Source organism: Myotis myotis, unplaced genomic scaffold (genome assembly GCF_014108235.1).
Source record: "Myotis myotis isolate mMyoMyo1 unplaced genomic scaffold, mMyoMyo1.p scaffold_m19_p_10, whole genome shotgun sequence".
In the NCBI taxonomy this organism is placed as follows: Eukaryota; Metazoa; Chordata; class Mammalia; order Chiroptera; family Vespertilionidae; genus Myotis; species Myotis myotis.
The window spans coordinates 6030403-6056172 of NW_023416314.1; the positions used below are offsets into that span (position 1 = coordinate 6030403).

Below are 25770 nucleotides of genomic sequence, written 5' to 3' on the forward strand. Positions count from 1 at the left end.
CCGACTTCCGGTTCACCAAGCATTTTCCTTTTCCTTGTTCCCCTTCGTGTGGTGTGGTGGGCGGTGCCTGTGACTGTTTCCGGGTTACTGCATGACCTTGAACCTCCAGGAGCGAGATGGCGAGCGTGTGGAGGCTGAGTGTCCTCTGTGGTGCCCGAGGAGGCCGAGGTGAGGGTCCGGCGGCCGGGGCTCCCAGCGCGGCTTCCCGCTGGGCAGGGAGGCGGGAGGAGTCCTCTGCGGGTGGCGTGGCCTCTGGAGCGCGGCGGTCCTCCTCTCCTCCTTCCCAATGGCCGCTCTGGCTCCGGTCGAAACCACAGCAGCGACCCCCGCGCTGCGGGCCCAGCTATTCCCGGAGCGCGTCTCTCCCGGCCTGGGCCGACGTGGTGAGCGGGCACATCTGCAAGATCTATCTGCCTCTGGGAGCCAGCCCCGCCGAGGCTGCTCAGAGGAGCTCGCCCCCTCCGCACCGCTGTCCTACCCGAGCTCCCACCCCGACTCCGAAAAGAGGATCCGAATTCCCGTGCCGGGTCTTGCTCCTCGAGGGGGTGTACGGGACCGCTCCGGTAGACATCGAACGGGGCATGTGTGTTATGCCCGGCACTGCAGTAAGCTTGGGATTCAGGTGTGAATAAAACACAGTTCTTGCCCGCAAAGACTTTTCCTTTTTATAGGGAAACACGTGTAAGCATAATTTAACACCAAACAACGGTTGTGCCGTCCACACGTTGTCCCAGCAGTCCAGAGGGAGGATGTACTCAGCGCCCGGGTTGGAAGGATTACTTTGTCTCCGTTCCCGAAGGAGGTGTGCCTGACCCGCAAGGCCACGGGATAAGGTCATTACAGTTAGGGCTCCTGGGGTGAACAGGTGCAGCGATGAAGGAAGGAGTAGAGAGTAGAGACTGGTTGTTAGGTGAGGAAACAAAACAAATCGGTTGTTATTAAAGCTGAAGCTCGAGGTCAGGAATGAGCACTGAACCTGGGAAGGGGATCTGGAGTCAAATCATACAAGAACTTGCCTTGATAAGGGGTATGCATTTTACCTGGTGTGAAGGGGAGTCATTGAAAAATTTGACATAGATTTGCAGTTTATTTATTTTTTAAATATGTTTTTATTGATTTCAGAGAGGAAGGAAGAGAGAGATAGAAACATTCATGATGAGAGAGAATCATGGATTGGCTGCCTCCTGCAAATCTCCCACTGGGGATGAACCTAAAACCCTGGCATGTGCCCTTGACTGGAATTGAACCTGGGACCTTTCAGTTCTCAGGCCAACGCTCTATCCAATGAGCAAAACCGGCTAGGGCTAGATTGCAGTTTAGATGGACCACTTTGGTAGCAGGGTGGCAGATGGGCCATCAGGGGAGATGGTCGGGCTAAGACACAAGTCAGGGAGATGAGGTAGGGCACTGGTACAGGCAAGGATGATGAGGTCCTGAACTTGAAGAGAAGTACAGAAAACATTGTCTCAAGAGATGTTTGGGTACATCAGCGCGATTTGGCAATTGACTGAATTTAGGGAGAAAATCCTACATGACTTCCAGGTTTCTGGGTTAGGCTGGGATGTCCTTAAAGTGGGGAACATGCAAATGGGAGACAGTTTTGAATGAGAAAGTGAGTTGAAGGATGATTTTAGTTTTTGGCATGGTGAGTGTGAAGACCATGTAGGATATGTCAGGGGAGAGGCCCAGCAGGCACTTAAACTTCTGAAACTGGAGAGATATCAGGGCTGGAGATACAGAATTGGGGTGTCGTCAACTTAGTAGAAGCTGAATAGACAGAATGACCAGGGGTGGGCAGAGGAAGGGAGGAGAGCAATGGGCAGATGATGGAGTCTGGGAAAACATTTAAGAGTGAATGCAGGAGGTCTGGCCCATGTGGCTCAGCGGTTGAGTGTGGACTCAGGAACCAAGAGGTCGCTGGTTCGATTTCCAGTCAAGGCACAGGCCTGGGTTGCGGGCTCGATCCCCAATAGGGGGTGTGCAGGAGGCAGCTGATCGATGATGCTCCCCTGTTTCTATCCATCTCCCTCTCTCTAAAAATCAATTAAAAGTGTATTTTTAAAAAAAGAATGGATGCAGGAGGAGACTAACATAGAATAATCAGAGAATCAAAGAGAGAATTAGAAGAGAGTTCTGTCAGGAAAGAAGGGAGGAAAGAGCATGATGCCAGGTGGTGACGAAAGGCCCAATAAGATGAAGACTGACAGTACCTGTTGGATATGGCTACTTGAGACCATTGGCAACTTAACAAAGCAGCTTTGGTGGGGATAAAAATAAGTTTCTGAGTTAAAGAATCATAGGGAAGCTGAGATGATTTATTTTTTTTTAAATTTTACTTTATTGATTTTAGAGAGAGGAAAAGAAACATCGATGTGAGAGAGAAACATCAATCGGTTGCCTCCTGTACGTGGCCCCACCAGGATCAAACCTGAAACCTGGGTATGTGCCCTGACCAGGAATCGAACCTGTCACTTTTTGGTGTATGGGATGATGCTTCAACCCACTGAGCCACACCAGCCAGGATGATTTAAATAACACTTTAAAGAAGCATGGGTGGAAGGAGGAGAAAGAGAACAGGGAAGAGCACATGGGCCTTGTAGGAATTAGTATCAAGGGAAGTATGTTACATCAGTGGGGGGAAAGTGGCCAATTGGAAGGAGAGGTTAAAGATACAGGAGAAAAATGACCTTTTATTGACTGCTTATAACTTCCTGGAGTTATACTGAACACTTTGCATATATTATTTAAATTTTCAACAGTATTATAAAGTAAGTGCTATTATTTACTTTCTACAGTTGAGGACATTGAGGTTAGGAGGCCTGTCTTACTTAATTGCTGATGGTCTCACAGCTCGTAAGTAGTGGAGTTGGGTTTACTAAGGTCTGCCTATTTTTTAAAAAATATATTTTATTGATTTTTCACAGAGAGGAAGAGAGGGTGATAAAGAGTTAGAAACATCGATGAGAGAGAAGCATCGATCAGCTGCCTCCTGCACACCCACTACTGGGGATGTGCCTGCAACCAAGGTACATGCCCTTGACCGGAATTGAACCTGGGACCCTTCAGTCCCCAGGTGATGCTCTATCCAGTGAGCCAAACCAGCTAGGGCAGGTCTGCCTATTTTTTAACCAAGATACAGGATCCCAAACAGGACAGAAAGAGATGGGTTCAGGGGTACAAGTGGAGAAATTGATCTTGAAAAGGAGGATGCTAATAGATGAACTTGCCAAACTAGACTGAATTCCTTGAGAACAAAGACTGTATCTTGTATCTCTTACTCCACTGCCAGGCGGATGAGTAAATGGAAGGAGAAAACTATAATTTACTTTTTAAAATTAGTAAAAGTGAAGCCTTTTTATGTAAGTGGTTTGTTGATTTTTCAGTCTTCCAGTGGTTACTCAGTCTGACCTCACAGCAACCCAGTGAAATAGATGTTATCTTTTTATTTTTTATTTGTGTTGATTTCAGAGAAGAAAGTAGAGGGAGACAGAGATAGAAACATCAATGATGAGAGAGAATCACTGATCGGCTGCATACCCCTCACTGGAGATCAAGCCCATACCCAGGCATGTGCCCTGACCAGGAATTGAAACGTGACCTCTTGGTTCATAGGTCGATACTCAACCACTGAGCCAAGCCGGCCGGGCAAAGTAGATGCTATCTTTTTTTTATAGATGAGATGTTATCCTCTTTTAGGGTTGAAGTAGCTTACCTATGGTCATTTAGAAAGTCTGTCAATCCTGTTACAAGAGAGGTGCTTATGATCCTCCTAATGTCTCTTTCCTTAGCTCTCTTCCTCCGAACCCCAGTGGTCAGACCTCAAATCTCGGCATTTCTCCAGGACCAACCTACCCCAGGATGGTGTGGAATACAGCACATTCACCTGTCACCCAGCCACCATTGTATGTTTTCTCCATTGCTGCTGCTTTCTGGGCTCTGGCCATCTTCATCTTAGCTAATTACCATGTCTTTGGGAGGACTTGTTGTCTGTGGGGGGAGCTTTTGTGTCCAGCTCTGTCAAATGAAGACCTAGCCTACACCTTTGGGCAGACAACACCACCATGGTTGAATGATGCCATTTACACTCAGAGAATCTTCTGGTATAAGTCTTTTTCAAAATGTTTAATTTTTTAAACAAGAATATAGCTTTAGGAAGAGTCTGTTCAGTAGTTTAGTTATTCTTATTTAGTTTATGGAGAGGAGCCAAATATGAATAACTTAAAATAGTGGACAGTTTTTGAGAAGTTATGCATATTTATAGTTGTAATTAACTTGTTTGTTTTTATATAGATTGATACTAAAATCATGGCATTTCTTGGATGAATACTGTTTAGACATTATTAAAGTTAGTCTTAGAAAGCCTGTAGGTGAATAATGAGTTGACTGTAATTCCATTTTTGAAGCCTGGAAAGATCAAATAAAGACTTCTCTTGACTCTTAGATCAGCCACTTAGATATAGTTGCATCTGAGTTATGAGAAATTATACAGTGTAATCTTTTGCTTTTTAGACTAACTTTATGTTTGAAAAGTTTTTGTTTCTGCATTTTGTTGCTTAGTTAGATTTAGAAGAGTAGTTTTAACTTGGGATGCATGGGACTGAAAATCCTGAAGTTGTATACATAGTTTTAATGTATGTGTTTGTGTGCATTTTTTCTGGAAAATCGCTCTATCGTTTTATTAGATTCTCAAAGGGGGTCTGTAACAAAAAAAAGATAGAGGCTCTCAAGGAAATGTTTATAGCCCATTTGGTTTTTCACTTGCTTATTGTTCCATTTCTGTTTATGAGCAATGGGACAGAACAAGGACCATGGTCCTAAAAGTTGAAATCAGAACTTTGCTTCTCTGAGTTGGCTGTTTTCATTTAAAAAAAAAAAAAATGTTTTAAAGGAATTTCTCAAGTATCCCTAACTTGTATTCATTAGGTATTTGTCCATTATACTGAAGTCCAAGGTTGGTAATTCTGCAAATATATTTTGTCCATTTCTTGCCTATAAGTAAAGTGGATCTGTCTTCTAATCAACATGTGTAGGTGTTGAGACAACCTGTACTAAAAAAGGGCAGGGGGGTGGGGGGGCAGGAAGCATCTCTTTCAATTACCTCCTTTATCTTACCCTCTTTTATGCTCAGTGTTAAGTCTTATATGCATATTGTTTGCTCTTCTGTCAATTTGAGTTATTGTGTGGCAGATACTGAATGTGAGAGATAGGTTTACCCTTTCAACTCTTATGAATCTGGTTCCTCCTTTCTATAGCTGGCTCCAAGGCTGCGTCTCTCCACTGGACTGGTGAGAGGGTTGTCAGTGTTTTGCTCTTGGGCCTACTTCCAGCTGCGTATTTGAATCCTTCTTCTGCGATGGACTACTCCCTGGCTGCGGTCCTCTCTCTCCATAGTCATTGGTAAGTACAGCAGTGCATTCAGTATTATGTTGTTAGTTCAGCTTGTTTCCTGCGAGCTTGTTTCATTATCTATATTATAAAAATCCAGTGGCCCTAAGGCTGTAACGACCGAAGACTGGTCACCAGGAGGCTGCGTGCGCGGCAAGGCGCACATGCAGGTGGGTGGGACTTGACTCTGGGTCTCGCAGCATGGTGGGACTCGGGGGAGTCCCGCAATGCTGCGGGGTCTGGTCTCACATGATTTTGTGCGCTGGGTCACTAGTTGCATATAAGGGAGAAATTGAAATACTCAAGACCTGTAGAAAACATAATGTAAGGTATTTCTATGCCCAGATTTATATATTCACATGCTCATTCGATGTCTTCATTCCCATATCTAATAGACTTTTTAAAAAATATATTTGTATTGATTTTAGAGAAAAAGGGAGAGGGAGATAGAAACATCAATGATGAGAGAGAATCACCGATTGGCTGCCTTCTGCACCCCCCATGCTGGGGATTGAGCTGGCAACTCAGGCATGTGCCCTGACTGGGAATAGAACCATGACCTCCTGGTTCATAGGTCGACGCTCAACCCCTAGCCACGTCAACTGGGATCTAATAGACATTTTTCATGTAGCATGCTATAGAACTAAGTTGCTGATGTCCCCCCAGATCGCTTCCTCTAGCACTCTCACCCACCTGAATTAATAGCATTTCTGTTCTGTTTGTTCAAGCCCCAAACTTGGTCATTATCTTCTATTCCAGTAGTAGTCTCTTAACTGGTCCTCCTTCTGTCTATTCCCAACACAGCTGCCCCCTGATTCTGTTAAAATATTAAGTCAGGTCAAGACATTCCCCTTCTCAAAACTCTTTGTTGTATCAGCTGATGAATAGCTAAACAAAATGTGCTATATGTGACTATAGGCACACCTCGGGGATAGTACGGGGTTCAGTTCCAGACCACTGCAATAAAACAAGTATTGCAATAAAGTGAGCCACAGGAGTTCTTTGCTTTCCCAGTGCATATAAAAGTTATTTACACTGTATATACTATAGTCTATTAAGTGTGCAGTAGCGTTATGTCTAAAAAAAGTCTAGTGTTAGCCGTTTTGGCTCAGTGCATAGAGTGTCGGCCTGTGGACCAAAGGTTCCCAGGTTTGATTCCGGTCAAGGGCATGAACCTTAGTTGCAGGCTCCTCCGTAGCCCAGGCCCTGGTTGGGGCATGTGCAGGAGGCAACTAGTCCGTGTGTTTCTCTCACATCGATATTTCTCTCTGTCATTCCCCTCTCTCTCCCACTCTCCCTAAAAATTAATGGGAAAATATATCTTTGGGTGATGATTAAAAAAAAAATTAAAAATTAGAAAAGTACATACCTTAATTTAAAAATACATTTTGCTGGAAAATTCTAACCATCATCTGAGCCTTCAGCAAGTCATAATTTTTTTTCTGGTGAAGGGTTTTTCCCAAGTAATATAAAAAATCACTATAATAAATATAATAGTAATAGAATGTTTGAAATATTTTGAGAATTATCAAAATGTGACGGAGATGCCCAGCTGGCATAGCTGAGTTGTTGAGCGTTGACGTATGATGCAGGAGGTCATGGTTTGATTCCCGGTCAGGGCATATGCCTTGGTTGTGGGCTCGATCCCCAGTAGGGGGTGTGCAGGAGGCAGCTGATCAATGATTTTCTCTATCTCTCACCCTTGTTCTCTGAAATCAATAAAAATATATTTTTAAAAAATGTGACAGAGAGATGAAGTGAGCAAATGCTGTTGGAAAAATGTCACCAATATACATGCTCGATGCAGGGTTGCCACAGACTGCAATATCTGCAAAATGTAGTGAAGTGCAATAAAATGAGGTATGCCTGTGTTATTTGGCCAAAGAATGGAAGCACTGATACAAGTCACAACATGGATGAACCTTGAAAACATTAAGCTAAGTGAAAGAAACTGGACACAAAAGGCCACATGTATGATTGCATTTATATAAAATGTCCAGAATAGGCAAATCCATTGAGATGGAAAACAAATTAGTGGTTGCATAATAGGCTGTTAGGTACAGGTTTGTTTTTTGTTTTGTTTTTGTTTTTTAATATATTTTTATTGATTTCAGAGAGGAAGGGAGAGGGAGAGAGAAACATCAATGATGAGAATCATTGATTGGTTGCCTCCTGCAACCCAAAGAGGATCACACCAAGACACATCATAATTAAAATGCCAAGGGCTAAAGACAAAGAGAATCTTAAAAGCAGCAAGAGAAAAACAGCTAGTTATCTACAAGGGAGCGCCCATACAATTGTCAGCTGATTTCTCAACAGAAACTTTACAGGTCAGAAGGGAGTGGCAAGAAATATTCAAAGTAATGAATAGCAAGGACCTAAAACCAAGATTACCCAGCAAAGCTCTCATTTAGAATTGAGGGTCAGATAAAGGGTTTCACAGACAAAGCTAAAGGAGTTCATCACCAAACATTTCAGTATTACATGAAATGTGGAAGGTATTCTTTAAGAAGAGAAAGAAGAAGAAGAAGATAAAAAATAAAAACAATAAAGTAATAAATACATATCTATCAACAATTGAATCTAAAAATCAAAATAAATGAACAAGAAATCTAATGAACAAAATAAACTGTAGAATAAAATAGAATCAGAGGCATGGAAACTGGAACAGATTGGTGAATCTCAGAGGGAAGCGGGATGGGAGCAGGAAGAGATTAACCAAAGGTCTTACCTATGGACTGTAGGGTGGTGAAGGCCTGGGGTGGGGTGGGAACCGGGTGGAGGGGGGCAATGGGAAAAAAGGGGGACATCTGTAATACTCTCGACATTAAAGATTTTAAAAAATGAAGTAAAATTAGGTCGCTTCCCACTTAAAGCACATCTGTGGTTTCTCATTATCCTATCTAATAATAGAGAAACATGGTAATTAACCGTAACTTCGCTACCCTTCCCATTGGCTAATCAGCGAGATATGCAAATTAACTGCCAACCAAGATGGTGGCCAGGCAGCTGAAGCGAACAGGAGGCTTGCTTGCTCCAGTGAAGGAGGAAGCCAAGGTTTCCCGCCTGCCACTGCTGGCCTCTGAGCTTGCACTCTAAGCAACTATGTTGCAGTTATAGAACCTAAACAAACCCCAGAAAACCCAGAAACCTGCTTTCAGCCGTCAGAGCTGGAGCGAGCAGGACCACAAGTGTGTTACAATTATAGAACCCAAACAAACCCAGATACCTGCTTTCAGCAGCCGAGGTCTCAGAGCTGGAGCCGAGCCTCAGAGCTAAAGCCGGCTCTCAGCTCCAATGACAGCCATAGAAGGTAAATAAATCCCAGAATAAAAGAAAAAAAAGGAGTGGTTGGGAGCTTCAGTCACCCGCCAGCCTGTAAACAGCTCTCCTCCCCTCATCCAGGCTGGCCAGGCACCCAAGCGGGACCCCCACCCTGATCCGGGACACCCTTCAGGGCAAACCAGCTGGCCCCCACCCGTGCACCAGGCCTCTATCCTATATAGTAAAAGGGTAATATGCGAACTGACCCTAACAGCAGAATGACTGGTCACTATGACACACACTGACCACCAGGGGGCAGACTCTCAATGCAGGAGCTGCCCTCTGGTGGTCAGGTCGCTCTCACATGGGAGGAGCTCTGTTCAGCCACAAGCCAGGCTGATGGCTGCCAGTACAGCGGTGGTGGTGGGAGCCTCTCCTGCTTCCTCAGCAGCGCTAAGGATGTCCGACTGCAATTTAGGCCTGCTCCCCGCTGGCAAGTGGACATCCCCCGAGGGCTGCTGGGCTGCTAGAGGGATGTCTGATTGCCATCTTAGGCCCAATCCCCCGGGGAGCAGGCCTAAGCCAGCAGGTGGTCATTTCCCGAGGGGTCCCAGACTGTGAGAGAGCACAGGCCGGGCTGAGGGACCCGCCTCTCCTCCTGAGTGCACAAATTTTTGTGCACTGGGCCTCTAGTCCTATCTAATAATAGAGAAACATGGTAATTAGCGTACGACCGCTACCCTTCCCATTGGCTAATCGAGGAGATATGCAAATTAACTGCCAACTAAGATGGCGGTTAACCGCCAACAAAGATGGCGGTTAATTTGCATATGTAGGCACAATGCTGGGAGGCGAAAGGGGAAGGACGGAAGAAGCCCCCTGCCACTGACGGTGATCCGAAACCCAGGGGGAGCTAAGAGCCCTGCCCCCCAGCCGTGATCAGAGAACCGGGCGCCTTTGTCATCCCCGACCAGTGATCGCGGGAAGCAGGGGTGGAGCCCGCAATGGGAGCTGGGCAGGGGCGGAGCCGGCAGTCCGGGGAGCTAGGGGTCCCTTGCCCAGGCCTAAAGCCTTGGCCAAAGACGTTAGGCCTGGGCAGGGGTGGAGCCTGCAATCCGGGGAGCTGGGGGTCCCCTGCACAGACCTAAGCCTTGGCCAGAGGCATTAGGCCTGGGCAGAGGCGGAGCCTGCAACCGCGGGGAGCTGGGGGTCCCCTGCCCAGGCCTAATGCCTCAGCCAGAAGTGTTAGGCCTGGGCAGGGGCAGAACCAGCCATCGCGGGGCAGAGTCAGCGATCCTGGGCAGCTGGGGGTCCCCTGCCCAGGCCTAATGCCTTGGCCAGAGGCATTAGGTCTAGGCCGGGGCAGAGCAGGAGATCGCGGAGAGCTGGGGGTCTCCTTCCCAGGACTAATGCCTCCACCAGAGGCCTTAGGTCTGGGCAGGGGCGGTGCCAGAGATCGTAGGAAGCAGGGGAGGAGCCGGGGATGGTGGGAGCTGGGGGTCCCCTGCCCAGGCCTGACACCTCTGCCGGAGGCCTCAGGCCTGGGCAAGGGGCCGATCCGGGGATCGGAGGGTGATGAGGGTCAACTCCTCTGGCAGAGGCATCAGGCCTGGGCGGGGGGCGGAGCCAGCAATCGGAAGGGGCTGGGGGTCCCCTGCCCAGGTCTGAATCCTGGGCCAGAGGCATCAGGCCTGGGCGGGGGGCAGAGCCAGTGATGGGGGGAAATGAGGGTCCAATGCCCAGGCCTGACGCCTCTGGCAGAGGCGTCAGGCCTGGGCAAGGGGCTGATCCTGAATTGGAGGGTGATGGGGGTCAACGCCTTTGGCCCAGGCGTCAGGCCTGGGCGGGGGGTGGAGCTGTCAATCGGAGGGGTGTGCAGGTCCCCTGCTCAGGCCTGATACCTGGGCCAGAGGCGTCAAGCCTGGGCGGGGGTGGGTGGAGTGCCAAGCCGCAGATTGGTGTGAACTACAGAGGAAGCACCTTTTCTGACCGCTCATTGGTTAAGCTCCCTGTATGCCACTGGTAATATTCTTAGTAATTTGGGTAATAAGAATCCAAAACTGTGATCTAGGGTTTCTCACCACACTCCTGGTGAAAAAAACGAAGGTCCGCTGCTGGAGGGCTAAGAAATGTCATATCCTGCCCTAGCCACTTTGGCTCAGTGGATAATGCCTTGGCCTGCCGATGGCAGGGTCTGGGTTCAATTCTGACCAAGGGCATGTACCTAGGTTGCAGGCTCCTCCCTGGCCGGGGCCCAGGTCAGGGCTCATGCAGGTGGCAACCAATCAAAGTGTTCCTCTCATTTTGATGTTTCTCTCTGTCTTTCCTTTTCTCGTCCACATTCTTTAAAAATCAATGGAAACATATCCTCAGGTGAGGATAAAAAAATAATAAAGAAATTATTATTATATGAAAGACACATCTTGAAAATGCCTAAAAAAAGTTGTCATTTTTTCATGGTGACGGGACTGGAGTCCGCGTTGATGAAAAAACCTTGCTGGCTGCGGTGACTGGCAGTAGCTGCAGCAGCGGGGCGATGGGGCTGGTGCCTTCCCCTGATCAGCCCGGTCACCTCCCACAAAGGGAGGCCAGACTGCGGCTTGGGCCCGCTCCCCAAGGGGAGCTGGGAGCGGGCCTAAGCCGTCAATAGGACATCCCCTGAGGGCTCCCAGTATGTGAGAGGGGGCAGGCTGGGCTGAGGGACACTCCCCCCCCCCCCCCCCGTGCACGAATTTCGTGCACCGGGCCCCTAGTATTTCACATAAAATTCAAACTGTTTTTCATGACCTTCAAGGCCCTATGTGATCTGTCTTTGCTTTCTAATCTCCCCGTTTTCCAGCCATACTAACCTTTTTACTGTTCTTCAAAGATGCCAAGGTCATTGTCACTTCTGCTTGGATTATTCTTCTCATTCAGGTCATCCTTTCTAGAATATTACTTCATAGCACAAAGGTTCTCTTTCCTTCTCCTTCACTAGAGTGAATAATCCGTATGGGGAGGGATGTGGTCTTATTTGCTGTGCTCTCAATGTCTATAACAGGTTCTGACATATCACATCTGTTTAATACATTCTTTTTGAATTAATGAAAAACTGTAGAACATTGCTTTAATTTAAAAAAACACACCAAAATTTTGTAGGTAGTAATTAATTACTGTTTCTGATATAAGTAACTCTGGAAAATTGAATCTGAAGAATAGGAAGATGTCTTTATTATATTATTAGGAAACACTTGATTCCTTTACTTTGGTTTTTGACTGGTTGTGTTTTGAACCTGATTGTCTTTTTGCAACCAAGTTATCTGTGTGGCCTTCTAGTGTCATTTGTGATGTTTCATTTGTGCTGTGATTTTTTTTTCCTTAGGGGCCTTGGACAAGTTGTTACTGACTATGTTCAAAAGGATGCATTGCAGAAAGCTGCCAAGGCAGGCCTCTTGGCACTCTCGGCTTTCACCTTTGCTGGGCTTTGTTATTTCAACCATCACAATGTGGACATCTGCAAAGCTGTTGCCATGCTGTGGAACCTCTGACCTTGACTTACTACCTTGAAAATTGATTGTACACCTCTTTGCCTCTGCTTTGTCATGCCATTCATCTCACAATAAGGAGGAAATAACAGATAAGTCCACTGGTGAGATAAATCTCTTCTAATCATCTGGCTAGTTTTAGAATTTAATCTGTGAGGAAAAGGTTTGAGAGGAATTGTATCCAAGAAATTGTGAGACAGAATTCCACATTCTGGCGAGTGAATGAGGTTGTCCTCCAGCTTCTCAAGACTCACAATGTAACTGAACATTATATATGAGCTTTCGCATTATAATTTACCGAACTCTTAAAGGGAATTCTGCTTTATTACTATCAATACCTAATCAAACTGCTATATTTGTCCTAGGAGTTAAGGAGAACGGAAGAACTATTAATTCATAAGTAAAGACTGCAGAAACTTATGCATCACTTAATGTTTGAAAACTTTCCCCCTTTATTTAGTTGATACCAGTCACTGATGGTTATATGTCTTTGGGAAACTTAAAGTTAGGAAATGCTCATATTTCACATTACTAATTTCTAAAGCCTGGATAAAAGAGCCTGAAGAACTTCTGAATATAGAGAAGTTCCATGCAGGGAAGAGGTACCCTTGTAGAGGTATCAAAATATTACATGTTCTAAACTGAGACTTAACTCCTCAAATACGTTCATTTTACTTGTCCCAAAATAATATCCACAAATATAAAGCTTTAAATAACAAATTGTTATTTTTCTCCCTGTGAGAATCTTTAATGTGAAATGTATTCTGTGAAAATAAAGATTTTTTTAAAATAAAATTCTGAATAATAAAAATGTATTTTGCTCTTTTATGTATTATCTGTCCCTAGTTTTATTTATTAGAACCGAGTGTCCATTGCATCTATAGCAATAAAACAGGATTGAGTCTTTAAATTTCCTTCTGGGGCTTAGCAGTTAGGTAAATCGGACACAAAGCACTGTAACACAGAAAGATGTAATAGGCAGAAATATACTGAGTATAAGTAGTTTGGTATGAGGAGAGTATTAGAAAGAATTAGAATTAGGTCCAGATTATGGTGTTTTGTGAATATCAGCCTTTGGAATTCAAACTATATTCTGTATGCTGTTAGCCTGGTCTGCAGGATGAGTATAAGGCACGATGGTTAGTTAGTTTCTCCTAGCAGCATAGAGGGACTGGGACTTGGCTCATTTCACTTATGAAGTACCTTACTGGGCAGCTGAGGCCAACTGTTGATGGGAAGCTGGCCAGAAGGGGGCGTGTGTTCATCAATGTCCATACTGGTTACTAGTAAAGATAAGCTCCCCTTAACATGCTATGGCCTTGCAGGAGATTCAGATGTGCATTAAGGGTTTAGGAAAAGGTGCTTAATTCAGTTTTACATGGGTTAAAGGTTTCAAAAGGGAATGGTGCCTGAATAGCAGTGGTTTACTAAGGAGTGGTGGTGCTGGGCCAGGCCTCCCTGGCAGGGGGGAGAATTTTATTACTGACATTATTTAGAATTGCTGTTATGTGGTGGTGAATAAAAAGTAGACTCACCCTTAGTCAATTTCATTATTGTTTTAAAATTCTCTAGACAGTGGTCCCCTTAGTGTTGTTCATCCCCTCACAGCAGCCCTCAGTGCACCATTACTGTAAAACTGAGTGATGAAGTAGAGTTTTCCCTGTAGTCCAAATAGGGAAGGCTGCCACTGGGTAATACGGGAATGCTATAGCTATCACCAGTACCATCAGATTCTAGTTGGGATTTGGAAGGGTATCTAATGCTAGTAAGCTTTATCAGACGGTGACTGAGACATTTAAGTGGAGGCTGGCTGGGTGCTGTCTGACTCCTTATTGGTTTTGTAATTAGGATAGAGCTGAGCTGTCACTTTGGAAAAATTGGTTTGCTGTGAGCTGCTAGAGGAGCAGGGAAAGTAAGGCAGGAAGGAGCGAACAGCAGAGGGAGGCTTCTGAGGTTAAGCAGGGCATGATCAGAATTGTGCTTCAGAAAGAATTTAGGAATTAGGAAGGTTGATAAACTGGAGGCAGAAGGACTTGTAAGAGGATAGAGGCAGAAGGAAAGGCTTGGACTTTGATAGTGGCAATTTTATAAACTCTTGAGGGAGTCATAAACATTCATTCATTGATAGGTATTAAGTACCTCATGTAATTGGCACTGTGCCTAAGTATCGTGGGTGGCGATAATAACTACTTGGCCTTTAAAAGGAATTTATAGTCTAATTGGAACAGCAGGTATATGATTGCAATTCAGTGTGGTAAGTGCAATAATAGTTAAGCACATCAATCAGTGATGTCACAAAGGGTGGAGTAAGGATTTGCTTGCAAGTTTCCTGGAAGAGAGGAGTCTTGACCTGGGTTCTGAAAGATAAGGAGCTGACAGTTGGCCAAGGAAGCTGGGGTGAGGTGTGAGGCTGACTGGAGTATGCTAGGTCAAGCAGAAGATTGCACATAGTTTGGTATGAATGCAGCACAGAAAGGGCTGATTGTAGAGGACCTTATATGCCATGATAAGTAATGGAGACTATTTTCATGGCAATGAGGAGTCACTGAAGATTGCTAATTATGCAAATAACATGGTCAGATGTTTATTTTAAATAGATTATGCTGGGCTGTGTGAAGTATGGATTTGAAGGAGGCAAGCATGGAAACATTATTTCAATGATCCAGAAAAGAAATGATGAATCCTGAAGGAATAATAGCCAGAATGAAGAAGAGAACAAATGCAAGAGATATTTAGAACTTAGAGTCAATAAGATCGTGTGAAAGATTAAAAGAGGAGGGGAGGTATGTTCAAATTATATATATATATATATATATATATATATAGAGAGAGAGAGAGAGAGAGAGAGAGAGAGAGAGAGAGAGAGAGAGAGTCATAAATAGGTGAGAAGTAGTGTCATTAAATTTTAACGGAAAATTAGAGATGATAGTAGAGAGGTCACTACCAACGTTTTGTATTTGAGATATCCAGGAAGAGAGAATTTATAGACATTTTTGGCAATGTGACAGACTAAATTTTAGAAATTACTTTGCTCTGACATATCTAAGAATGTTAAACAAGAACACCTTTTAAAACGTGTGCCTGAACTTGGAAAAGGAAATCCTCTGAGGCCAGAACAAAATGAGCATACATTCAGGGAAGTAAGCAAATGCTGAGGCCATCGAGGGCCCTGGGAGCATTTGCTAATCTCAGGTGGCCTGGAGTTCTTGTTTTAAGAAGGTGACGGTCCAGGAGCAAAGCTTTGGGCTCAGGTGGGAGTTGGATTGGAGACTCTCTTAGAACTACAAAGAGTTTTACCCTCAGAGAAAGGGCAAATTAGAAAATAATTTTACCTGAAAAAGCAGAGCAGAAAAACTTGTCTGCCTTGTCTTGGTTCTGGTTGGAGGCAAGAAAGTCTCCTCTGAGAATATGTGGCTAAGGGCCAGCCCTCATGCCATCTTGTATCCTAAGTTTAGACTATCTGCATGCCTATAAAGACTACACACTGCGCCCTGACCAGTTTGGCTCAGTGGATAGAGCGTCGGCCTGTGGACTCAAGGGTCCCGGGTTCGATTCTGGTCAGGGGCATGTACCTTGGTTGCGGGCACATCCCCAGTGGGGAGTGTGCAGGAGGCAGCTGATCGATGTTTCTCTCTCATCGATGTTTCTTACTCTCTATCCCTCTCCCTTCCTCTCTGTAAAAAATCAATAAAAATATATTAAAAAAAAAAAAAAAAGACTACACACTGCAAATTTAGCACTTATCTAGGCTTGTAGTACTGGATGCCGGTAGAAGTGAACCAATCCTCCCTGGAGGAAGGCTCCTCCAACACAAGCCTCAGATATCCTACCAAGTTCCAGTGAATGTGACCTTCCAGCAATAAATCACAACCTTACAAGAACACCCTGAGCAGAGTCAGCACAGATAACAAGCAGAACTATGCCCACAAAGAATTCAGACCCTGGCAGAATTTTCAGACCCAGAATGTAAACAAAATGAGATGAAAGTCTAAATATAACTCAGTTGTCAGATCAGGGATCAGAAGGTCTTTGGAGAAAGTGGTCTACCCCTGAAGTTATCTTCTTGATCCATAAACTCTTGGGAAGTAGATGTCTACTTGGGAAAGTTGCCTGCTTCACTGGAGTCCTTATGATGAATGTCACAGGGAATTCTTGGGTTTGGATATCCAGGTTATAGGATTGTAAGCACCTTTACATTACACAGAGGGCCTGGAGTTTCAGAGCTGTATTTGAAGCTAGAAGTATCCCAAATGGTCACTTGCAGTGTGGTTCTCAGGCTGACATTTATTGGTTTCGCTTATAATAAACCTAGTTTCCCAATTGTGTATCATACAACTAGAGGCCAAATGCACGAAATTCGTGCACGGGTAGAGTCCCTAGGCCTGGCCGGTGATCAGGGCCAATCAGATTCCCCGCCTACCAGCCTCCTCTTCCCCTGCCACCTGCACCACCACCTGTGCGGTTCCCCACCTCCTGCTTCCCTCCCTCAGCGCCCCACCAGCACCGCTGGTCACCTGCCATGTTCCGCGCCACTCCCTGATGGTCAGCACACGTCATAGTGAGCGAGCGAACTCCCAGTCTCCTGGTGGAACTCCCGAGGGGACACTTTGCATATTAGCCTTATATATATACTAGAGGCCCGGTGCACAAAAATTTGTGCACTGGCGGGGGTGGAGGGGTGTCCCTCAGTCCCACTTGTGCCCTCTCACAGTCTGGGACCCCACGGGAGATAACAACCTGCTGGCTTAGGCCTGCTCCCGGGTGGCAGAGGGCAGGCCCAATCCCTAGGTGCCTACCCCGCAGTCCCTGGTCGGGCTCAGAGCAGGGCCGATTGGGGAGTTGGGGCACCTCCCTCTGTCATCCACAGAGCAGGGCGGATCGGGAGGTTGTGATGCCACCCCTAGTCATGCTCAGGGTAGGGCCGATTGGGGGGTTGGGTCGCCGCCCCCTGTCACACTCAAGGCAGGGTCGATGGGGAGGTTGCGGCGCTACCCCCTGTCATGCACAGAGCAGGATGGATCAGGGGGTTGTGGTGCCACCCCTGTCACATACAGAGCCGGCTGATCATAGGGTTGGGGCGCTGCCCCCTGTCACGCACAGAGCAGGGCCCATCAGGGGTTTGGGGCTCCGTACCCTGTCACACACAGAGCAGGGCCAATCAGGGGTTTGGGGAGCTCCCCCCTGTCATGCACAGAGCAGGGCCGATCAGGGGGTTGGGGAGCTCCCCCCTGTCATGCAGAGAGTGGGGTCGATAGGGAAGTTGGGGCACTGCCCCCTGTCACACACAGAGCAGGGCTGATCAGGGGGTTGGGGAGCTCCCCCCTATCAGGCGCAGAGCAGGGCCGATCAGGGGGTTGGGGCGCCTTCCCCTGTCATGAACAGAGCAGGGCAGATAGGGAGGTTGTGGCCCCGTCCCCTGTCACACACACAGCTCTGCAGGGCAATCAGGGGGTTTGGGCGCTGCCCCCTGTCACGCTGCTCCAGGGGCCAAGAGGCCTCGCTGCTCTGCTGATCCTGGTGCTGGGAGGCCTCGCGGCTCTGCTTGACACCGGGGCAGTGAGGCCTCGCGGCTCTGCTGATCCCCGTGCTGGGAGGCATATTACCCTTTTACTATATAGGATAGAGGCCTGGTGCATGGGTGGGTGCCAGCTGGTTTGCCCTGAAGGGTGTCCTGGATCAGGGTGGGGGTCCCTACTGGGGTGCCTGGCCAGCCTGGATGAGGGGATGATGGTTGTTTGCAGCTGGTCACACCCCCTTCAGGGTGGGGGTCCCCACTGGGGTGCCTGGCCAGTCTGGGTTAAGGGCTGAGGGCCGTTTTTAGGCTGGCGGGTGACTGAAGCTCCCAACCTCTCCTTTTTTTCTTCTTTTTAATTCTGGGATTTATTTACCTTCTATGGCTGTCACTGGAGCTGAGAGCCAGCTTTAGCTCTGAGGCTCGGCTCCAGCTCTGAGACCTCGGCTGCTGAAAGCAGGTATCTGGGCTTTGTTTAGCTTCTATAATTGAAACTCTGTTGCAACTCCAGCTCTGAGGCCCGGCTGGCTGAAAGCAGGTTTCTGGGGATTGTTTAGCTTCTATAATTGCAATGTAGTTGCTTAGACTGCAGCTCAGAGGCTGGTAGCGGCAGGCGGGGAACCTTGGCTTCCTCCATCACTGGAGCAAGCAAGCCTCCTGTTCACTTCAGCTGCCTGGCTGCTGGCCGCCATCTTGGTTGGCAGTTAATTTGCATATTGCCCTGATTAGCCAATAGGAAGTGCGTCGGAGGTATGGTTAATTACCATGTTTGTCTATTATTAGATAGGCTAGATGGTGATGATGGAGGACACTATGTCTGATGATATGCCTTTCAGAAATATAGCTCGTATGGGAAGAGATTAACCAAAGACCTTGTATGTATATATGCATAATCCATGGACACAGACAATAGTTTGGTGAAGACTTGGGGATGGGAGGACAGGGTATGGGCTAGAACAGGTCAATAGGAAATAAAGGGGTCATCTGTAATACTTTCAATAATAAAGATTAAAAAAAAAGAAATATAGCTTGTACATTGGACATAAGACTGTGTATATGAGATTCATTTAAATAAAAGGTAACAATTGCAACATACCAAGGATGGAATCTGTTAGAGGTTGGGTCAAGCCCAATGTCATGGGATTTTTCTAACTGTTTCATCTGAGAGCTTATGAAGACGTTAAAATGGAAATTGCAATATCATTAGGCCTAGGAATAAAATTCAGAACTAAGGGAAAATTTCAGTCAAACCAGAAAAGTTATAAACTTATTTAAAAGTACTTAATCAATTATCACTTGGTCAACTGAATTAAATGCATTTATAAATGTTCAAATGCTCTTTGATGTGGGGATTTTTTCAGTTTTATGGGCTATAATTTAAGTGAGTAAATTTTTTTCCTCTTTTTTGTTAATTCTTACCGGAGGATACTTTTTTCATGATGTGGCGGGAGAGTGAGGGAGAGAGAGAGAAAGAGAAGACATTAATTAATTGGTTGTCACCCGTGTATGCGCCAAGAATTAAACCTGCAATGCAGGTATGTGCCCTTGACTGGGAATCAAACCCACGACCCTTTGGTGAGGGGCCGGCACTGTCCAAGGCAAAATGAGTAGAATTTTTATCACTTGTTGAGCCTTCTAGGACTTTTTCCCCCCCACTAATTTTGTAAAGTTTGAGCCACTTTGTTCCTGTAATTGGGTTATTTATTATTATTTTCAGCATAAAAATTATCAGTCTGAGGTACTTTGGAAGACACCAAGCAACACAAAACAGTCTTGACAAAGCCAGTGTCTTTTCCCTTATCCACTCTCCCATCCCAAAGAGGGCAGAGTGTTAAAGTTTATTTTATTTAAAAAAAATCTTTACTGTTGCCCTAGCTGGTTTGGCTCAGTGGATAGTGTGCCAGCCTGCAGACTGAAGGGTTCCAGGTTTGATTCTGGTCAAGGGCACATCCCCAGTAGGGGGTGTGCAGGAGGCAGCCAACCATTGATTTTCATCATTGATGTTTCTATCTCTCCCTCTCCCTTCCTCTCTGAAATCAATAAAAATATTTTTTTTAAAATATCTTTATTATTGAAAGTATTACACATGTCCCCTTTGTCCCCCATTGACCTCTCCCAGCCCTCTCCTGCCTTTTTCAAAGTCCTGTAGTTTTCCGAGTACAGGTCTTTTACCTCCTTGGTTAAATTTATTCCTAAGTATCTTAATTTTTTTGTTGCAATGGTAAATGGGATTTTTTTTAGTTTCTCTTTCCAAGAGTTCATTATCCTATATAATAAAGAACTAATGCCGAAACCGGTTTGGCTCAGTGGATAGAGCGTCGGCCTGCGGACTGAAGGGTCCCAGGTTCGATTCCGGTCAAGGGCATGTACCTTGGTTGCGGCACATCACCAGTAGGGGGCGTGCGGGAGGCAGCTGATCAATGTTTCTCTCTCATTGATGTTTCTAACTATCTCTTTCTCCCTTCCTCTCTGTAAAAAATCAATAAAATATATTTAAAAAAAAAGAACTAATATATTAATTAGATCAGACGGCAAAATGACCTTCTGGAAAGACTAGTGGGCGGGGGGTGGGGCCAGCGCTAAGGAGCAGGGAGCCCAGCTTCTGGTTGAGCGGTGCTCCCTCCTGCTCAGGCAGAAGCTGGGCTCATGGCTGGCGAGCACAATGGTGGTGGTGGGAGCCTCTCCCACCTCCATGGCAGGCGGGTGGTAAGGGGCAAGAGGTCCTGGATTGTGAGAGCCTCAGACTGCGAGAGGGATGTCTGTGTGCTGGCTTAGCAGGTGGACATCCCCCGAGGGGTCCTGGACTGTGAGAGGGCACAGGCCAGGCTGAGGGACGCCCCCTTCCCCAGTGCATGAATTTCATGCACTGGGCCTCTAGTTGGTGTATAAAAAAGCCATCAATTTTTGGGTGTTGATTTTGTATCCTGCTACATTGTCAAATTCATTTATTAAATCTAATAATTTTTTGGTGGAGTCTTTAGTGTTTTCTATGTACATTATCTTGTCACATATGAATAATGAGAGTTTTACTTCCTTCTTTCCAGTTTGGATACCTTCTATTTCTTTTTGTTTGATCACTGTGGCTAGGACTTTCAGTTCTATGTTGAATAAAAGTGGTGAAAGCGGACATCTCTTTCTTGTTCCTGTTCTTAGGGGAAATGATTTTAGTTTTTGCCATTGAGTATGATGTTCGCTGTAGGTTTATCATATATGGCATTTATCATGTTGAGATATGCTCCCTCTGTTCCCACTTTGCTGAGAATTTTTATAAAAAATGGGTGTTGGATTTTGTTGAATGCTTTTTCTGCATCTATTGATGTGACCAGATGATTTTTGTTTTTCAATTTCTTTATGTGATGTGTGACATTTATTGATTTGCAAATATTGTACCAGCCTTGCATCCCTGGAATAAATCCCACTTGGTCATGGTGTATAATCTTTTTAATGTATTGCTGGATCAGATTTGCTAATATTTTGTTGAGGATTTTAGCATCTGTGTTCATCAGGGATATTGGCCTGCAATTCTCTTTCTTTGTAGTGTCTTTATCTGGTTTTGGAATTAGGGTATTGCTGGCCTCATAAAAAGAGCTTGGATTTTTTTGGAATAGTTTGAGAAGGATAGGTATTAGTTCTTCTTTGAATGTTTGGTAAAACTTCCCTTTGAATCTGTCCGGACCTGGGCTTCTGTTTGTTGGGAGTATTTTGATTACTGCATCTCTTTTCTCAGTTGTTATTGCCCTGTTCAGGTTTTCTGGTTCTTCCTGATTCAGTTTTGGGAGATTGTATTTTTCTAGGAATTTGTCCATTTCATCCACATTATCCAGTGTGTTGGCATATAGTTGTTCATAGTATTTTCTTATAATCCTTTGTATTTCTATGGTATCAGTGGTTACTTCTCTGCTTTCATTTCTGATTTTATTTATTTGGGTCTTCCCTCTGTTTCTTGATGAATCTGGCTAAGTGTTCATCAATTTTGTTTATCTTTTCAAAGAACCAGCTCTTGGTTTCATTGGTTTTTTGTATTGTTTTTTTTTTTAGTCTCTATGTTATTTATTTCTGTTCTAATCTTTATTATTTCCTTCCTTCTACTTACTCTGGGCTTTTCTTGTTGTTCTCTTTCTAGTTCTTTAAGTTGTAGGGTTAAATAGTTTATTGCTGATTTTTCTTGTTTTTGAGATATGCCTGTGGTGTTATGAACTTCCCTCTCAGGACTGCTTTTGCTTTGTCCCAGTGATTTGGGGTTGTTGGGTGTCCATTTTCACTTGTTTCCAGGATGTGTTTGATTTCTTTATTGATCTCATTGGTAACCCATTCATTATTTAATAACATGCTGTTTAGTCTCCATCTGTTTAAATGTTTTTGGGTGTTTTTACTGTAATTGATTTCTAATTTCATTCCACTGTGATTTGAGAAGATGCTTGATATGATTTCAATCTTCTTGAATTTGTAGAGACTTGTTTTGTGTCCTAACATGTGGTCTATCTTTGTGAATAATCCATATGCGCTTGAGAAGAATGTATATATTTTGCAGCTTTGGGGTGAAATGTTCTATAAATGTCAATTAAATCCATCTGATCCAGTGTATCTTTGCAGCAGTTCTCAACCTGTGGGTCGTGACCCCTGAAAATACATCCTGCATATCAGATATTTACATTACGATTCATAACAGTAGCAAAATTACAGTTATGAAGTAGCAACAAAAATAATTTTATGGTTGGGGGTCACCACAACATGAGGAACTATATTAAAGGGTCACGGCATTAGGAAGGTTGTGAACCACTGAGAGTCACTGTTTCCTTGTTAAGTTTTTTCTGGAAGATCTATCCAGTGAAGTCAGCAGGGTGTTAAATTCCCCTACTATCATTATACTGTTTCCTATCTCTCCCTTAAAGTCCTCTAGAAGTTTTATATATTTAGGTGCTCCTCTATTGGATGCATATATGTTTACCACCAGGGTCATATCCTCTTGTTGGATAGATCTCTTTAGTATTATGTGGTGACCTTCGTAGTCTCTTGTGTGGCCTTCATTTTAAAGTTCATTTTGTTGGATATGAGTGTTGCTACTCCAGCTTTTTTTTTCTTTTCCATTTGCATGGAAAATTTTTTCCATCTCTTCACTCTCATCCCCTGTGTGTCTTTTGTTTTGAGGTGGGTCCCTTGAAGACAGCATATAGTTGGGTCATGTTTTCATATCCATTCAGCTACCCTATGCCTTTTGATTGAAGCATTTAATCCATTTACATTTAGGGTTATTATTGATAGGTACTTATTGATTGCCATTTTAATTCTGTATGCCTAGGTTTCTCTCTCTCTTTCTTTTTCTCATTGCAGTAGTCCCTTTAGCATTTCTTGTAATGCTGGCTTGGTGGTGATGAACTCCTTTAGCCTTTTTATTTTTTCCTGGGAGGCTCTTTATTTGACTGTCTATTTTGAATGATAGCCTTGCTGAACATAGTAATCTTGGTTTCAGATCCTTGCTTTTCTTTACTTTGAATACTTCATGCCATTCCCTTCTGGTCTGTAGAGTTTCTGATGAGAAATCAGGTGTCAGCCTTATGGGAACTCCTTTGTAAGTAACAATCTTCTTTCCCCTTGCTGCCTTTAATATTCTCTCTATGTCTTTAATTTTTGGCATTTTAATTATGATGTGTCTGGGCATGGGCCTGTTTGGGTTCTTCTTGCTTGGGGTTCTCTGTGTCACCTGGACTTGTGTGACTTTTTCCTTTACCAGGTTAGGGAAGTTTTCTGCCATTATTTCTTCAAACACATTCTGTATCCCTTTCTGCCTCTTTTGGCACACTTGCTATTCAAATATTGTTATGTTTTACATTGTCCACAGATCCCTTAAGCTGTCCTCCTGTTTTTTAAAAAAAATATATTTTATTGATTTTTTACAGAGAGGAAGGGAGAGGGATAGAGAGTTAGAAACATCGATGAGAGAGAAACATTGATCAGCTGCCTCCTGCATGCCTCCTACTGGGGATGTGCCCAAGGTACATGCCCTTGACTGGAATCGAACCTGGGACCCTTCAGTCCCCAGGCTGACGCTCTATCCACTGAGCCAAACCGGTTAGGGCTGTCCTCCTGTTTTTTAATTTTTTCTTTTTAGTTATCTGAGTGATTTTTTCAATCCTGTTTTCTAATTCACTGATTTGATCTTCAGCTTCCCCTAACCTGCTGTTTATTCCTTCCAATGTGTTCTGTATTTGTGCTCTGTCATACTTTATTTTTGTTTTATTATATCTTTTCTCATGCTGCTGAGCATCTTTAACATCAGTAATCTGAACTCTGTATCAGATAAATTTCTTATTTCCATTTCATTTATCTCTTCTGCAGAATTCTCTTGTTTTTTCATTTGAGGGTTGTTTCTTTGTCTCCTCATTTGGGCTGCCTGTTTGGATTTGTGACTATATATTATGTAGATCTGCTACACCTTTCAATCTCTAGTGCAAGACAGTGTCAAATGCTGTTTCTGACTAATTAGATCAGGCAAAGATTCAAAGCTCCCAGAGACTGCCTCTGTCTACAGACTGATAGGATTTTGTCTTGAATTGCTCTCACACAATCATACACAGGTGTGGCAAGAGTTTTTTCAACATGGTGGGGCAATTGCTTCTACCTGGAGGCTAATTGTTATTCTCAGTCTCTTATTGGGCCAGAGCAACTCCACACCATGGGGCAAGGTGTTTTCCAACAGGGTAGCTCAACTGTTTTCCCCTGAGACAAGTTTGCCTTTATAGCAAATGTCTACATGAGAAAGATGACCTCTGCATCATGAGGAAATGACTCAGCACATGAAACTGGGGTGTCTGCCTTCTGAGTTCTAACCCTAGAGCCCTCTATCCTGGCTTCTGCTCACACAGCTCCATACCGACGGAGCACAAGGTGGGTGGTTCGACAGAGAATTTTGTGTGTTGGCCCTTTAAGAGTGTGCCTAAATTTCCAGCCATCTCTCCCTACCAGACACCAACCCTATTGCTTTTCACAGCCAGTTGTTATGTGGGTACCCTTCTCAGTTCTGGTGCTCTCTGCTGCAGGGCTGAGCTTGGGGATTAGACCCCAGAGTTCTCAGTGGCAACCCCCCACAGCTGAGATATCTCTCAAGAACATTGGTTGCTGTCTGTTGGAGCCCGGCCAGCCCTTTCGAGCCTCAGCCTCTCCTACCAGTCTTTGTGTGGTCTCCACTTTTGGTCCTCGGTTATCAGGGTTCTCTCCAGCGAGTCTTCTGTTGATTGTTCAGGAAGTTTTTCTGTATTTTAATTGTAATTTCAGTTTGGTCCTGGGAGCATGTCCGCACAGCATCCACTTACTCTGCTGCCATTTTTATTCTCTCTCTCTCTCTTTTTTTAAAAAAATATATTTTATTGATTTTTTACAGAGAGGAAGGGAGAGGGATAGAGAGTTAGAAACATTCATGAGAGAGAAACATCGATCAGCTGCCTCCTGCACACCCCCTACTGGGGATGTGCCCGCAACCCAGGTACATGCCCTTGACTGGAATCGAACCTGGGACTCTTCAGTCCACAGGCCGACGCTCTAGCCAATTAGCCAAACTGGTCAGAGCCATTTTTAATCTCTTAATAGACATCCCCACATAGCATTTTAAAGTTACAGTGTGGGAAAGGATTGATTAAGAGCAAAACTCCCATGCCAGTCCATTGAAAGATGCTTCAATAGTTGTAGTGAAAGTTAAGAGAGGTTTCTGGAATATCCCATCAACAATTTGCTGTAATGGCTATGGCCAGGTGGCTCAGTTGGTTGGGCATCATCTGGAACAACAAAAGCTTTTGGGTTCGATCCCTAGTCCAGGTGTGTGCAGGAGGCAGCTGATCAATGTTTCACTCATAGTCATGTTTCTCTTTCTCCCTTCCTCTTCCTCTCTCTCTAAAAGAGAATACAAATTTTTTAAAAATTTAAAATTTATGCAAGTCCTCATTACTAGCTTCAACAATTACCAACATTTTGCTTATCTTATTTTTTCTATTTTCCTATCCCCATATATTCATGACTTCTTCAATTCCACTTAAGACACCCAACAATTTCCTATAATTTTTTTCTGGCTCCAGATATAAGTCGTTCAGATGC

General features: G+C 44.6%; 1 protein-coding gene across 2 annotated transcripts; it reads left to right on the forward strand.

Moving 5' to 3' along the window:
- Window positions 1–13: 13 nt before the first annotated feature.
- On the forward strand, window positions 14–12999 carry SDHD (succinate dehydrogenase complex subunit D). Of its 2 annotated transcripts, XM_036324365.1 has the most exons (4): window positions 14–168; window positions 3789–3902; window positions 5253–5397; window positions 12011–12984. In XM_036324365.1, the coding sequence occupies exons 1-4, from the start codon at window positions 117–119 to the stop codon at window positions 12174–12176; spliced, it is 477 nt and encodes a 158-aa protein (XP_036180258.1). In that variant the 5' UTR covers window positions 14–116; the 3' UTR covers window positions 12177–12984. The 2 variants fall into 2 exon arrangements, with proteins under 2 accessions (XP_036180258.1, XP_036180259.1); XM_036324366.1 differs by lacking the exon at window positions 5253–5397 and having other exon boundaries at window positions 12011–12999.
- Window positions 13000–25770: the final 12771 nt, after the last annotated feature.

Bases quoted from the DNA above. Each gene is read 5' to 3' on its own strand.
- SDHD (XM_036324365.1), top strand. From the start codon at position 117: ATGGCGAGCGTGTGGAGGCTGAGTGTCCTCTGTGGTGCCCGAGGAGGC. The intron at 169-3,788 runs GTGAGGGTCCGG...CTCTTTCCTTAG, and splicing joins TGGTGCCCGAGGAGGCCGAG to CTCTCTTCCTCCGAACCCCA. The intron at 3,903-5,252 runs GTATGTTTTCTC...TCCTTTCTATAG, and splicing joins CCTGTCACCCAGCCACCATT to CTGGCTCCAAGGCTGCGTCT.